This window comes from Argentina silus (genome assembly GCF_951799395.1).
Source record: "Argentina silus genome assembly, chromosome: 5".
NCBI classification, from domain to species: domain Eukaryota; kingdom Metazoa; phylum Chordata; class Actinopteri; order Argentiniformes; family Argentinidae; genus Argentina; species Argentina silus.
In genome coordinates, this window is record NC_139659.1 from 7,426,227 (window position 1) to 7,441,226 (window position 15,000).

General features: G+C 44.8%; 1 protein-coding gene across 1 annotated transcript in view; it reads left to right on the forward strand.

Moving 5' to 3' along the window:
• Window positions 1-15,000, forward strand: part of pde8b (phosphodiesterase 8B) — a gene marked incomplete at both ends in the record, with an annotated part of 36,721 nt that overhangs the window by 17,881 nt on the left and 3,840 nt on the right. Inside the window, 16 exons of the mRNA XM_083669990.1 lie at window positions 1,062-1,121; window positions 1,696-1,753; window positions 3,024-3,112; window positions 3,259-3,337; window positions 3,475-3,615; window positions 3,936-4,024; window positions 4,201-4,255; window positions 6,792-6,846; window positions 7,272-7,349; window positions 8,370-8,446; window positions 9,649-9,813; window positions 10,716-10,777; window positions 11,883-12,005; window positions 12,351-12,549; window positions 14,070-14,287; window positions 14,541-14,679. Coding sequence (XP_083526116.1) covers window positions 1,062-1,121; window positions 1,696-1,753; window positions 3,024-3,112; window positions 3,259-3,337; window positions 3,475-3,615; window positions 3,936-4,024; window positions 4,201-4,255; window positions 6,792-6,846; window positions 7,272-7,349; window positions 8,370-8,446; window positions 9,649-9,813; window positions 10,716-10,777; window positions 11,883-12,005; window positions 12,351-12,549; window positions 14,070-14,287; window positions 14,541-14,679 — 1,687 coding nt within the window. The remainder of the gene's footprint in view (window positions 1-1,061; window positions 1,122-1,695; window positions 1,754-3,023; window positions 3,113-3,258; window positions 3,338-3,474; window positions 3,616-3,935; window positions 4,025-4,200; window positions 4,256-6,791; window positions 6,847-7,271; window positions 7,350-8,369; window positions 8,447-9,648; window positions 9,814-10,715; window positions 10,778-11,882; window positions 12,006-12,350; window positions 12,550-14,069; window positions 14,288-14,540; window positions 14,680-15,000) is intronic.

Below are 15,000 nucleotides of genomic sequence, written 5' to 3' on the forward strand. Positions count from 1 at the left end.
CCTATTTATAAACACAAATTGAGTGACTTAAGTTTTCCACGTCACTATTTTTAGCATGACAAAGATCTGTAGTAGTCTGACACTATTATACACAGCATGCACACTCACTCATGCATGCACGCGCCTGTGTATGAGTGTGTGTGTGTGTGTGTGAGTGTATGTGTGTGTGTGTGTGTGTGTGTGTTTGTGTAACCCATGCCATGTTTTTATAACCCAAGGGATTTACTCTCTCTTTGTTTTGATAACTGCCACATACAGCCCGTCCCTCTCTATCAGTCTCACCTGGCAGCTGCCGCAGCATGCCAGAAGCTGTTTAATGTTTAACCCTTAGAAATGAATACTGTTTTAACCTAATTATAGTTACACCTGTCGTTGTCCCAAGCTTCTAGTATTATTTGAGTTATTTGAGTTTGAGTTATTACAGTAGTGTTGATGTTACATACATATTTTGTTCACTGCATGATGTTTACAGGACCTGTATTTTAGTGTTGTTTTGTGTTTAGTGGTTGCATTTGTTGGTCAGGAATGGAGAGAGCAGAGAGAGAGTGCCGGTGCCTCTTCTGAATGGAGACAAATCTTTCACTTCTTTCTCAGCTTAGAGCCTTATTCAACCACACACTCTTTGGCAGCTTCTCTCCTGTCCTCCCTCCCTCTCACCCCCCCCCCCCCCTCTCCCTCTCTATATCCTCTCCCTCTCTATATCCTCTCCCTCTCTCTCTCTTTCACTCCCTCTCCTCCTATCCTCCCTCCTTCTCTGTCTTCCTGCCAGCCGTGTGGCTTTGTGGCCAGTCCCACTAGCACAGGCTGTTCATGGTGGGCCTGTGTAAAGTAGAGAAATGTTCTCCCCTCTCATGTGGCAATGACATCACCACCGTTCTGCCCACATGTTTACCCTAGCCCTGGTTCTGCAGCCACTTCTCATGAATCTGTGTTTGAAATAAATAAAGTCAATGAAACGTGTGTTTCGACAAAACCTGCGGGATTTTAAAAATGCTTTTGCTTTCTTTATTCACTCGCATTGACTTTTGATCTCTATTTATATATTTCTATGTTTTATTTAGGTTGATCTGTGCCACAAAGCCCTCAGAACACACCGTCATTCTCGCTGTCATGTCACAGACGTAAGTTTGATTTTACTTTGAGGGATTCATATCGGTATGTATATTTTACCCGCCAAATCAGATCATGTTTACTGACAATTTTCACTTTCCAATGATGTGAAAAGACTTGAGATGCAGATGCTATCATGTCTTTTATATGTTTTTGTTTTTGTATGTTTGCTAAATGATAATATACTATATTTGTTACATAATAACGTATGGTATAGTAAAGTTCTCTGGTTGTTGTAGTGTGACATCGTCATGCAAATTGACTTGTTAATGCCGTATGTTTGTTACATGTTGTTGTATGTTTGCTGATGATCATGAATATGAACGTTGTCAGATGCTAATGTTGTGTCTCTGTTGTCTCCTGTTGTGTGTAGACCCTCAGACCAGATGCTAATGTTGTGTCTCTGTTGTCTCCTGTTGTGTGTAGACCCTCAGACCAGATGCTAATGTTGTATCTCTGTTGTCTCCTGTTGTGTGTAGACCCTCAGACCAGATGCTAATGTTGTATCTCTGTTGTCTCCTGTTGTGTGTAGACCCTCAGACCAGATGCTAATGTTGTATCTCTGTTGTCTCCTGTTGTGTGTAGACCCTCAGACCAGGAGGAGCCGTCTGTTCTACCTCTCCTTTGCGCTGGATTCAGCAGAGTACGTCCTCTAGCTACCCTCCTCATTCTGTAGGGACCAATCCTAGCATGACAAACATGTGTTGTTGTAACTCACATTTCCCAGAAAAAAAAGAAGAAAAAAAAAACGTTTTTTTTTGTGTGAATGTGTAGTCTACATATAGGCTGCCTTGGCCCAGGTGTGTAACACTGATAGCAGAGTCATGTAGACCTAGCCCTGATTCCCATTCATCTGTATAGTAGGTCTTGATGTCTGATGTCTGTCTGATCTCTGTCTCAGCTATGTCCTTTTATCCTTAAGGACCTGGAGGCATTGTACAGCAGGGGAGGCTGGTGGTATTCCTCATTCTGTTCCATGCATTACAGTGAGCCTGTCCTCCGATTTCTACCTTCACCAGCCTCCTCTGTTGTACAGTACATGTATTGTGGGGAATTTTAAGATTATGTTTAGACTTATCTGTGTGGAGTGTCAGTGTATTACATGATTGTATGGCTGATCATATGACTGAATTATTTTGAGTTTTATGAATACTCGTATGTTCTATTGATGTCATGTCATGTCGTATGAATCTCTAGCTGATCAGCTGATATTCGGGACCAGAATGTCCCTGACAACAGTGAGTCAGCTGGCAATACAAGGCCTGACTAAGTGAAATGTTATGTCTGTCTCTGTTTCTGTATGTCATGTCTTATTGGGTTGACTTGCAGAGTAATTGACGTGCAGAGCATATCATGGTCTGGAAATCGCATGCACAAACACAACACACAGTCATTGTAAGACTTAACTGATGCAACTGAGATTCAACGGTAACACGTGCTTTGAGACTGAGGAAAGACTGCAAATTGTACAACAGACAATGAACTTGTTGAACTTGTGATGTGCTCACAAGATGAGTTACACCAAATGATGGTGTAACAGGTATAAAATAACAGGTTGTCTTTTGAGTTAGAGTGAGGAGTAGTTTGAAGAGGTAGAGTGAGGAGTAGTTTGAAGAGGTAGAGTGAGGAGTAGTTTGAAGAGGTAGAGTGAGGAGTAGTTTGAAGAGGTCGGGGTGAGCTCACATTACTGAACCGCGATGGTGGACATGTTGAACTGAGCTACTCCCAGAGGAGGCTGGTACTGGTAGAAATCGGAGGACGGGAATAGAATTCTCCCACAGGCATCAGTCCGGGGTTTACTGCACACAAACTTCAAGTAATATTTTTGTTCCCCAAGTATGGAGTCAGGTCTAAAAGTGTAGTCTCTCTCTCTCTCCCTCCCCTCTCTCTCGCCCCTTGCCTCCCTTGTACAGAGGTATGTGGAGAACAGTAGTGTATCTGCCTGTTATAATGAGCTCATCCAGATAGAGCATGGAGAGGTCCGCTGCCAGTTCAAGCTCAGGTATAGTAGACCATTCACACACACACAAACACACACACGTACACATACACACACACATAGACCATGACATGTAGTCATATGGTGAACATACCACTTTGAGAATCCCTGCACTTCGCTAACTGACATGTCGTGTGTCTCTCCCACAGGGCATGCAACTCTGTCTTCACTGCACTGGAGCACTGTCAGGAGGCTGTGGAGATCACCAGTGAGGACCACGTCATACAGGTGAACACACACACATCCACATGCAGCACGTATGAAGGCACACATACACACACACACACACACACACACAAACACACACACCTGTGTCGTATAGGTATACCCTTAGCATGTTAACCTTTCCCCTCTCCCTGTCCCAGTATGTGAACCCAGCGTTTGAGCGTATGATGGGCTACCACAAGGGGGAGCTGATAGGGAAAGAGCTGACGGAGCTGCCCAAGAGTGAAAAGAACCGAGCAGACCTGCTAGACACCATCAACACCTGCATCAAGAAAGGAAAGGTGGGTGAACCTCTGACACCGAGACACACAGTCAAGACCAGGAGCAGTTCAGTCAATCACATCCATCCAGCCAGCCATGCATCCATCCATCCATCCATCCATCCATCCATCCATCCATCCATCCATCCCTCCCTCCCTCCCTCCCTCCCTCCCTCCCTCCCTCCATCCAGCCATCCATCCATCCATCCATCCATCCATCCATCCATCCAGCCATCCAGCCATCCATCCATCCACATAGCGGTTAATTAATCTGTCAACCTCAACCTTCAATTAAATTCTTCATTCATCACCCATTCATATGACAGTACTATTCTCTGCAGGAATGGCAGGGTATCTACTACGCCAGGAGGAAGTCAGGAGACAGCATACAGCAACACGTCAAGATCACTCCTGTCATCGGTCAAGGAGGGTAAGCCACTTCCTCTAAGACGGGTAGGCTTGTTCTGTCGCAGTAGACATTTCTGTTTCCAGCCTTTATTTGTATCAGGGACTGTAAATACTGTCAGAGAACTCCTCTAACAGCAGAATATGAGTCATACAAACATGGTTGACAAACAGATTCACCTCTCTCACCTTTACTTACAGGAAGATCCGCCATTTTGTGTCTATCAAGAGACCCCACAGTGACAACAACAAACAGGTGAGCCCACAACCTCAGAGCTCAGTCCCCTTTAACTCCATCTCTGGTCACGTTTCTAGAGGAGTGTATGGTTCATCTCTTTTGGTGGTGCTGGAAATAAACACTATCATATCAGTGATTAACTTTATAGTGAAGTCATACATACATTTCCATCAATCTAACAGGATCTGTTTTTCAAGAGCAGTTACATCATGGAAATGAATACCCCACCTAGCAAAAACCTTTTTATAGATGTTTCTGTTTTTCTCAAGTATCACACTTACATATGATGTAAGTTATATACTGCAGGGCCTCAAACTGGAGTGTATCATATCAATGACAGCAGTATGCTATATAAAGAGCATCTGTTGTCTTCCTCACTAGAGTTGTTATGTGGGGGTTAGGGTTGGGGGGCTTGCTTCGGCATGTTCAGGAGCATGTGTGGATCTCTGTGGGGTTCCAGGATAACAGCGTCATGCTAAGTGTCATGCTAAGCTATCACTAAGCGTTAGGATCCCCTGCTAAGGCCTGTTAGGGCTAGCAGCCAGGCCCCGGGACTATTTATACCCCGGGCAATGCTGCACTCTGACCAGCCTTAGCTCTCCGCTCGCTTTCATCTTGTGTGTCTAAGGTGAGTCAGCTGTTTGCGTCTGCGTACCAAAGCAGAGCGCGGTTCGTTCACTCACATTGGGAATCTGTGAGTCTGGTCCCAAATGCAATAGCATTCCTGATCCTCTCCTTTCAACTGCAGACATGGAAAACAGTGATCCTTTTCAGCCAGGAATCTCAGTCGTTAACCCAATGGTAGACGCATAACATTCCCTTTTGTCAGACACAGCTTCAGGATTGACGCTATTTGAAGGGATGGCTAATGTGTTTTTCTGGGAGTCTTTGATTTGAGCACTAAATAGAAGACCTATACCCATCTCTTTTCCCATCCAGCCCCTTGGCTGGTATTCCTTGTTTCCATTTTAAAATGTAGTTGTTGAGTTAGCAGCAGATCTCTAAGTAGACCTCATGTAGGACTCTGACCCATCTCTTCAGTTTTTCCCTCTCCACGTCCATCATGTTCCCAAATGATCTCAGCATCAGTGAAGCTAATTTGATGTATTCTGTAGATTTGTTTGTGCGTTCAAGCCCAAGAAGCCCATTAGGACGCAGCCAGCTAATTCTGGCAACCTTGTGTCATCAGAAGTGTTTACAGTGTCTTAATCCTATTTACTTAGTATTACTATTTAGAGAGAGACAGAGAGAGAGAGAGAGAGAGAGAGAGAGAGAGAGAGAGAAAGAGAGATCATTGTAACCGGCATTGCTGTAGTGTAGATCTGTAGACTTACTGTATAATGTACACAGTAAGGTAATGTATGTGTGTATGTGTGTGTGTGTGTGTGTGTGTGTGTGTGTGTGTGTGTATTTGTATGTATTTGTGTGTATTTGTGTGTATTTGTGTGTGTGTTGTACTGTCCTTACAAGGAGTCATGGGTAATCCAATTCTTAGAAAGAGTCCTGCTTGGGAGTGGTTTCACCAGCACCCTGTCAGTCTGTCAGTCCAATCCTATATTACATGTTTATTATGATGATCTCATTCACCACAGATGCCAGTCCAGCCCATAGCTCCTCAGAGAGAAAGAGGGGGGGTGGTGAGGAAAGTGAGAGGGAGGAGAAAGTAAACGGTCTGAGAGAAGAAAAATAATAAAATGAGGGGGTTGTTGTGAGGTAGGTTGATTGGCTATTACTGAGGGCTCCAGTGTTGAGAAGAGAAAGAGTATATCATCCACTATGTAGAGGGTGAGAGGGCGTTAAGCTTTTAGTATCATCCTTGCTGTGTTTGCTGGCTCAGGTCCCTACTGTAAACACAGCTCTCCAAGAGACAGTAATCACCTGCTGATGAATGAACACAGCAGCACACTGCCAAGACCAGACAGGGGGAATTCCTCTGTGTGCATCTCATCTCCCTCACTCTCCCTGAGTCCCTGCCTCTCTGTCAGTCTCTCTCTCTCCTCTACCCTCTCTCTTCTCTCTCTTTCAGCCCCTCTCACTGTCTTTCTGTTGGTATACCCCTTCCCTCTCTCACGTTCTCCCTTCTGTCCTCTTTTCTCCCTGTTGCATGCCTTCCTCTCTCTTCTCCTCTCCTCTCCTCTCCTCTGCCCTCTGTCCACTCCTCTCACTCCCCTCTGTGGGTTTATCTGAGGTCTTGATGACATATCCTGTCAGTAAGGTTCTGGCCAATAGAATGATTGGGGGGAACCAGAAGAGCTCAGACTCACCGATACCTTCACACCTAGTCACACTCTGGAGCCATGCAGTGACAGGCCTATTGATCCCTGTACTCTGTTGCTCTATGGGAAGAGTTGTTGGGTAATGTTGAGTCTATGTTGGAACAAGGTTTGTTACATACTCTCACTGCAGGGGAGACAAACGAACAGCATGGCCCCCTGCCACCTTCACTGGTGACTCACCCAACCCCACTCCCTTTCTGTAACTAACTCTCTCCTCTCCTCTCCTCTCCTCTCCTCTCCTCTCCTCTCCTCTCCTCTCCTCTCCTCTTCTCTCTCAGGTACACAAGATCAACAGGGATGAGAAATGCAGTGGAGAAAATTCACAGTCATCAGGTAACCCACAGTCCCTGTTTGTCATATGTTAACATTTGTTGACTTGTTTATGTTGATTAGTTGTTTTTTGTTCTCTACCTCTGGTTAGGGGAGACTGATTGATAGAGATGATCAAGCCACAGACAAATCACACTGATACTGTATATACTGTACATGTCAGGGGAGGCTGGTGGAGGTAGGAATCGGAGGACAGGCTCATTGTAAGGCATGGAATGGAAGAGCTCGTCCTCCGATTTCTTCCCCCACCAGCCTCCCCTGATGCATTGAATTCAAACTGGCTTCATATGAAATTCCGATTGAAACTTTTCAAACTGAGCCTTTAAACGCTGAACCCTCACAGGAGAACTGGCGGCTCTCTGTCAGTAAGAGAGAGCCACTCAGTCCCATTTAGGTCATAACGTAGCATATCCCCCTGTTCCCCCCAGAGTGCCATTCCCTGCGTCACAGAGACAGGAGGAAAGAGTCGCTTGATGGCAGGTCCATCAGCTCACGTGGTAGTGACGGTGAGTGGACTGAAGGACAGGGTGATTACTGTTTACTGTACCTTTACTGTATAGTTATTATTATTATTATTATTATTATTATTATTTTATGAGCATTGAGCTGCTGCTAGGTCAGCTTAAAAGAGAAGATGAGAGGGGATGAGATGAAACCATGAGACATGGGGGGGGGGGGGGGGGGGGCTGAGAGAGAAAGGGCGTGGATGAGGGAAGGAGGAGACTGAGAATGGATGGAGAAGAGATGGAGTACGACAGGAACATACGGTTGGAACTGATAGGGAAACAGAGGGAGAAATGCAAAATTGAAAGACACAGAGATCCTGAGAAGAATGGAGAGATAGAGAGAGAGAATAGGAGGGATACGGAGAGGGAGTGAGAGATGGATAAGGAAGGAGAGAGGAGGTAAAGGGAGACAGAGAATATGAGTCACTGCATGATGGGAGGCACTTGAGCTGAAGGGACCTTAAAAAGTCGTGTCTGGGGCTGATGACATCAGTGCCACCCCCCCCTTATTACACGGTGACGCAGCTGCTGCTATTTTCAGGGGCTGGTTGACTGGTGCTCCTCCTCTCCCCTGCCTACCTCTTTCTCTCTCTCTCTCTCTCTCTCCTCTTGTACTCTCTCTTTCCATCCTTTCTCACCATGCTCTCTTTTCTCTTTCTCTTAAGAAGCGTTGATATTGCCCATTTGTGTGATGCTGTCACCACAACCCCAGCGGTCTGTTTTATGACCATGTATTATGAATAGAACTACAGTGTGAGCTGAACCACAATTATGGGTGACATAAAAGGCCTGGTTATAATATCCTGTAAAACTCAACAACAAATGTGAAAATATAGGTTTGGATTTGTTATGTCCATTATTGATGTCCTGTACATGATGTTCTATATGAGAGACTGTAGTTGTGGTAGTGATAGGAGCTAAGCTTCGGAGAGGATGCTCAGCCGAGAGGACGGTCATTGTGGCCATTGTGGCAGTGTGTCATGACCATGTGTGTTCTAATGACGGTTGTCTTGTTTCCAGCCCCCAGTTTACAGAACCGCAGATACTCGTCTGTAGCCAGGATCCACTCTATGACCATAGAGGCTCCTATCACCAAGGTACCGTACGCACTCAGTGCACTGATGAACTGTCACTTCAATGTAACGTACACCCATCCAACCGATCTTTTTTCCCCAACTGAAGATTATCCTAGAACGTTATGTACTGTGAAGTTCCTTGAAAGCAGCCTGAATGTCTAGACCTGAAGTTCTGACACGAACGCTGCAGAAACCTCCGGAGATCTGTGATCACGCTCAACTGGGATGGTACTGAAATGCGTGTGATACAACACTCTTGTTTCATTCCATGATTCCAACCCTCAAAACAACATCTTACAAATATTTGTGAATATTCTTGGAATGTTATGCAATTCAGAAAACGGTTTGCTGTTCTCCGGACAGAACGGAGCTTCCGTATTGAACTGGTCCGACACTCACACTCTCCTCTCTGAAGGAGCAGTACTCAGTGTGTCTGTGGGATCAATAAACCTGAACAGCAAACAATGTTGTGGATGACAACAACAAGTGTACATTTAAAGAGTCTATTGATTATACAAATACAATTTAAAGTGACTACTTATGCATTTAAGCTGATCTGATTGTAGTATCACTTGTCAAATTCATTGGCAATTCTACAAAGACCCGGTTGCACTTAACATGTTATACATCACCATGGAAGGTAAGTCCTAGTGCCCATAGGCTCACTGTGAGACATTGTACCATCAGACATACTGTACTTTGCCATAGGCTGCAGCACTACTTCCTGTACTGTAGGACTCCTTCTTACTGTAAACCCTATGGGATTCTTGTTTGCTTTGAGTCACAGATTTATTTACAGTAGCTATTTTGCCCCAGACAGGATTTCTATGGCATCACATGCACCACTCCATGACATAAACACAAAGAAAGGAGCACTCTGTCTACTCTGCAGAGTAGGGCCTACCCCAGGGTTCTGTGTATGTGTGGGTGTGTGTGTCTGTGTGTGTGTGTGTGTGTGCGTGTGTGTGTGTGTGTGCGTGTGTGCGTGCGTGCGTGTGTGCGTGCGTGCATGTGTATTTGAGTGTTTTAATGTGAGGATGCGTTTCTTAGTGAGGCTGTATGAACAAGTTTATTGTATATGTGTATCAGTGTCTGGAAGTGTGATGTGTGATGTGTGTACAAGTGTCTCTGTCTATCTCTATGCATCTGTATGCCTACATGTATACTGTATGTGAGTATGTGTAACTGTTCTCTATCCTCTCTGCCCTCCCTCTCTCCTCCAGGTGATCAACATCATCAACACGGCCCAGGAGAGCAGTCCAGTGACTGTGGCAGAGGCATTGGACCGGGTCCTGGAGATCCTGAGGACCACAGAGCTCTACTCACCACAGCTGGCCTCCAAAGAGGATGACCCCCACACCAACGACCTCGTAGGGGGGCTCATGAGTGTGAGTCAGAGCCCACTGAATGGGTTCAACATACAGTAGTTCATAGTTCATAGTTCAACATGTATTTGAGAAGATTATAGTGTGTGCAGTATCCACCTATCACCAGTGAGACAATTTAGACAATAATATATATAACTGACAGAGAGTGATACGTCTCGACACTCATTTTCTTCAGGTTTTTTATTAAGAGTGCTGGATTTAGTAGAAAATAGCATTCTTGTCATGCAGCAAGGAAATGTAAATTCACATGCAGTTCAAAAACAACATTGTTTTAATCAAGGACACAAATACAAACTTGTATTCTTGCTGCTACAAGAGGAGTTATGTTTTCTTTACTTTCTCCAATAAACATTTGGAGCTTTTGATTCAATAGGCCATGGGGTAAGTGGGTTGAGTCAAGGCCAATTCCCCCTGGGTTGCAGTTTAAGACTGAACTGGGACTAAAAACATAGCTTTGTTTATGTGGATTTTCACAAGAAAAGTTTTAAGTGGGTCGCTGCATACACATAAGAATATTTAGGAACCTCTGGTGCTCAACTGTGAGATGCATCAGCTGGGTGCAGCGCCATCCAGCACAGCATATTTGTGTACATCAAAGCCCCATTAGCCTCATCTTATCCACGTCCTGGGCTAGAGAGTTATAGACTGTTTGTCAGAGCGGGAATATAACTCTGGTCCTGAACGTGCTTTATTTCCACTACTCCCCTTCTCCCAAACACGCCACTTAAACATTACAGCAGCTGAGTAATGTGGGATATGTCCCATCATGTGAATTATACTGTTGAAGTGTATGTGAAATATGTTGTTATTAGCGTCGCTTTGAGATAAAACAAATAGTCTTTTTTAATACTTTCTCAAAGCTTGGAATTAAGATTAAGTGATTTGCGGTCTTTTCTTTCCAGGATGGTTTGCGGAGACTTTCTGGGAATGAGTATGTCTTCTTAAAAAGTACCTTTCAAAGTAAGTAGCAATCCGTCTGATCACGTCCCATTAACTCGTTCATTATCCTAACAGAATGTTAAAATAACGTAGCCTGTAACGCAAGCTGTAAATAGTATAGTTTAATGATGTTATGCAAGATTCTAGTGCTTATTGTGTTGCATGACTTTTTTTTCTGTATACGCTCAGCACATACATGGCGAGGACTGATGTATTCTCAGATATGTATTGTACAGCAACGTGAAAGTCAGTCAATTGTGATTAACCCATTCCCATCATATAAGGATAGTATGGTCTGTAGAATGATTGAAAATGTGTATAGAATTGATCAATTTGAGTCTGATTCTGGGAGTGTAATGGCAGTCATTGTGTCTTGACTCACGGAGGATAGAAGAGGATTAGAATGAGTAAATATTCTGGCCAGCCATGTCATCCCTGTGCTGTCTGACAAATGAAATGGTATCACTTGCAGAGGAACAGGTCTTAGTACAGGACAGTCTCGCTGCCCTGAGAGAAGTCTGTCTCTGGGAGGGCCTGGCTCACTAAGCATGTGTACTAGCGCAAAGTTTACACCTGTCTCCTTTTAAGGGGGAATAACATTAGACAAAATAACAACAACAAAATTAGACAAAACTTTCTTTCTTTGCACTTTACACAGAATCCATCTTTCTCTGAAACTTATTTGCAAGGTGAAACCAAATACACATTTTTATCCCCAGGTGGACAATAAATCATGTTTTTTAAAAGATATAAAGTACTTTATTATTTCTATTTTATTCCCCCAGGGAAATAGCAGGTGTATATTTTGCCCTTTTAACTTAATAGGATTGTAAGCCCATGAGCTAAACCATTACCTCATCTTACCTCACCTGAGGTCAGGACCCTGCTGCTAGGCAACCTGGTTACACAACTCACAACCACGCTGGAAATGGTTGTTGTATAGTACTTTCCAGTGTTATTCTTCAAGCCCAAATGTATTTTTTATATTTTTCCTTTTAGATACCAATCAAATTAATCAATTAATCAATCAATCGCCAATCAATCACCAAGTCAACTATTCTACAGAATATTGTGTAAATCTATTATCTACTCTTGCTAAAACGTGCTCCCCTCCAACCCAAAGATGTGAGCCAGAGTCAGGTGACCATCCCAGTCACGCTGAATGACATCCCCCCGGCCATCGCTGAGATGCTGGATGACGAGGAGCGCTGGGATTTCAACATCCTGGAGCTGGAGGCAGCCACACACAAGAGGTACGGAGGAGAAAGAGAGAGGAGGAGAGAGAGAGAGAGAGGAGGAGAGAGAGAGAGAGAGAGAGAGAGAGAGAGAGAGGGCAAAGAAAGGGCTGGTGCAGTAAAGGTAAAGAAAATGAGAGAGGGGTGAAAGAGAAGGAGAGGAATAGTTTAGAGGGTAGTGGAGTGGAGGCTGGAGCAGGGAGAAATCATAAGACAGGCTCATTGATGAGGTTAAATAGATAGGTACTGGCTAGATTGAGACCCACCACCTCCCCCATCCATCCATCCATCCATCCATCCATCCATCCATCCATCCATCCATCCATCCATCTATCCCTCCAACCCTCTCTGTGGTTCTTGCAGACCGCTGACCTATCTGGGGCTGAAGATATTTACCCGCTTCGGGGTGTGTGAGTTCCTGAACTGCAGTGAGGCCACGCTACGGTCCTGGCTACAGGTTATCGAAGCAAACTACCATGCCTCCAACTCCTACCATAACTCCACCCATGCTGCAGATGTGCTGCATGCCACCGCATACTTCCTACGCAAGGAGAGGGTCAAGGTAGGACACACACACACACACACACACACACACCATAGTGTTGACTGATTGAAGGGTTCATTAACATATATATGCCATCCTTTATCCAAAGCGACTTACATTGCAGTGAATGCATACATTTTTCAGTATATATGGACCCAGCAGGAATCAAACCCGCAACCTAATCATTGTTAGCACCATGCTCTACCAACTGAGCCACAGAGGACTTAATGAATTTCAGCAGTGAAGTTTTTGCTGTCTTTGGGAGAGGATGACACACACTGTGTGTGTATGTGTGTGTTTGTGTGTGTGTGTGTGTGTGTGTGTGTGTGTGTGTGTGTGTCTGTCTTTGACTATGACCAGTCACAGTTGTAGTGGAGATGTTTTTATGGCTGTGGTCTTGTTCTCATGTTCTACTCAGCAAGTAATTGTGTAATTGGTTTGCCTTGAGGGCGTCTAAATCCACATATATTTGCCTCCTCTTTTGTCAGTGCTTATTCAGCCCAATAAATATCTTCTCTCCTTGTCATAAAGTGAACATCTGCCAGTCATTGTTATTATTTGCTGTTGTTACATAGCTTGCTTTTTTCATTTGTCGAGTCTGAGGTTATACAGGGAGGGAGTTATGCTGTATTTCTGTCTAATGCAGTACTTGATGTTACGAATCAGAGCTAGTGAACCCAAATGCAGTATTTAATGAAGGAATTGGGGGGAACGGGAAAGCAGGTTAGACTGGGCACGCAGGTAGGCAGGGCAGGCAGGCAGGGGTCGGTACACGGGTAGGCAGTTCTAAGAAAGGCAGATAATCCAACAGGGAAATCCAGGCAGGGGTCGAGACACGGGCAGGCAGTCCTAGGGAAGGCAGATAATCCGACAGGGGTTAGGCAGAAGCACAGTCCAGAAAACACTTCAGGAGTCAACAGACTAGAAATGCTGGGACGTAGAGGTAGGAAGTACTATGACGAACTGTCAAAGAGTGGACGGAAAGCCAGGGTATAAAACACAGATGGGTGATGAGTAGACGAGCCGCAGGTGTGGAGATCGGCAGGTGGAGATGATGATGAGCCTGGAGCCACGCCCACACACGGAACACACAGACTGGGGAGAGGGAGAGGGACTGGAAGTGGAGGGCGTGACTCTTCAGGCAGTTGTTTTGCTGGTGTGAAAGTATAACTGCCTTTACCACTTCTTTGTCCTAGATCAGTTTATATGTGGAGTATTCTACTGTTCTCATACATTTGGACAAAGATGATAAGAGTTTATACGATAGGAAACTGATCTGAAAGAATGTTATGTAATTAATACGATAGTTGCTGCTGATAGGCCAGGTGAAATGTATGCCATACTGCCTAGGGGGTAGGGTAGGGGTTGTTTCTGAACCTCCTTGTCTGCTCTGTGTGTGTGTGTGTGTGTGTGTGTGTGTGTGTGTGTGTGTGTGTGTGTGTGTGTGTGTGTCTGTCTCAGGATAGTCTGGACCAGGACTAACTCTACCTGCCTGCTGTTTGTGTGTGTGTGTGTGTGTGTGTGTGTGTGTGTCTCAGGATAGTCTGGACCAGCTGGACCAGGTGGCAGCGTTGATAGCAGCTACGGTGCATGATGTGGACCACCCAGGACGGACCAACTCTTTCCTGTGTAATGCGGGCAGCGAGCTGGCCATCCTGTACAACGACACAGCTGTGCTGGAGAGCCACCACGCCGCTCTGGCCTTCCAGCTCACCATCAGAGACAGCAAGAGCAACATTTTCAAGAACATTGACAGGTCAGGCAAGAGAGGACTTTTTAGCCACACAAATGTGTTACAAATGTGTTACAATGTGTTACAAATGTGTTACAATGTGTTACAAATGTGTTGCATTGGTACACAGCCCTTTGGGGGCGAGCCAGGTCTGGTCTTGGAGAGCTACAGGTCCTGCAGCCTTTTGAAGGCCAACCACTGGTTAACACAGATGTTCAGTAACTGACCTGTAACCTGTGTGTGTAATCTATCCCCCTGTCCCACTGTCTGTGTGCAGAACTCAGTTCCGGACGCTGAGGCAGGCTATCATTGACATGGTGCTGGCCACAGAGATGACCCGCCATTTTGAACACGTAAACAAGTTTGCCAATAGCATCAACAAGCCAATGGCTGCCATTGAAGAGTCCAGCTCAAATGTAAGACCCACCCCACTAATGTTTGTACAGTACAGTACTTGTCTTGTGTGTGTGTGTGTGTGTGTGTGTGTGTGTGTGTGTGTGTGTGTGTGTGTGTGTGTGTGTGTGTGTGTGTGTACGTGTGTACGTGTGTATGTGTGTATGTGTGTATGGGCATGTGTTTACTGTACAATACCAGTCACTCTAGTTGGTAGGTAATTGGAAGCGCATCAATTACTTATGTTACATTTACTAATTGAGTTAAAAAAAAATAAAAAAAAAGATGACATGGTTGGATTTCCCAAAACATTATCTCCCAAGAATGAACGAGATGATGGAAAT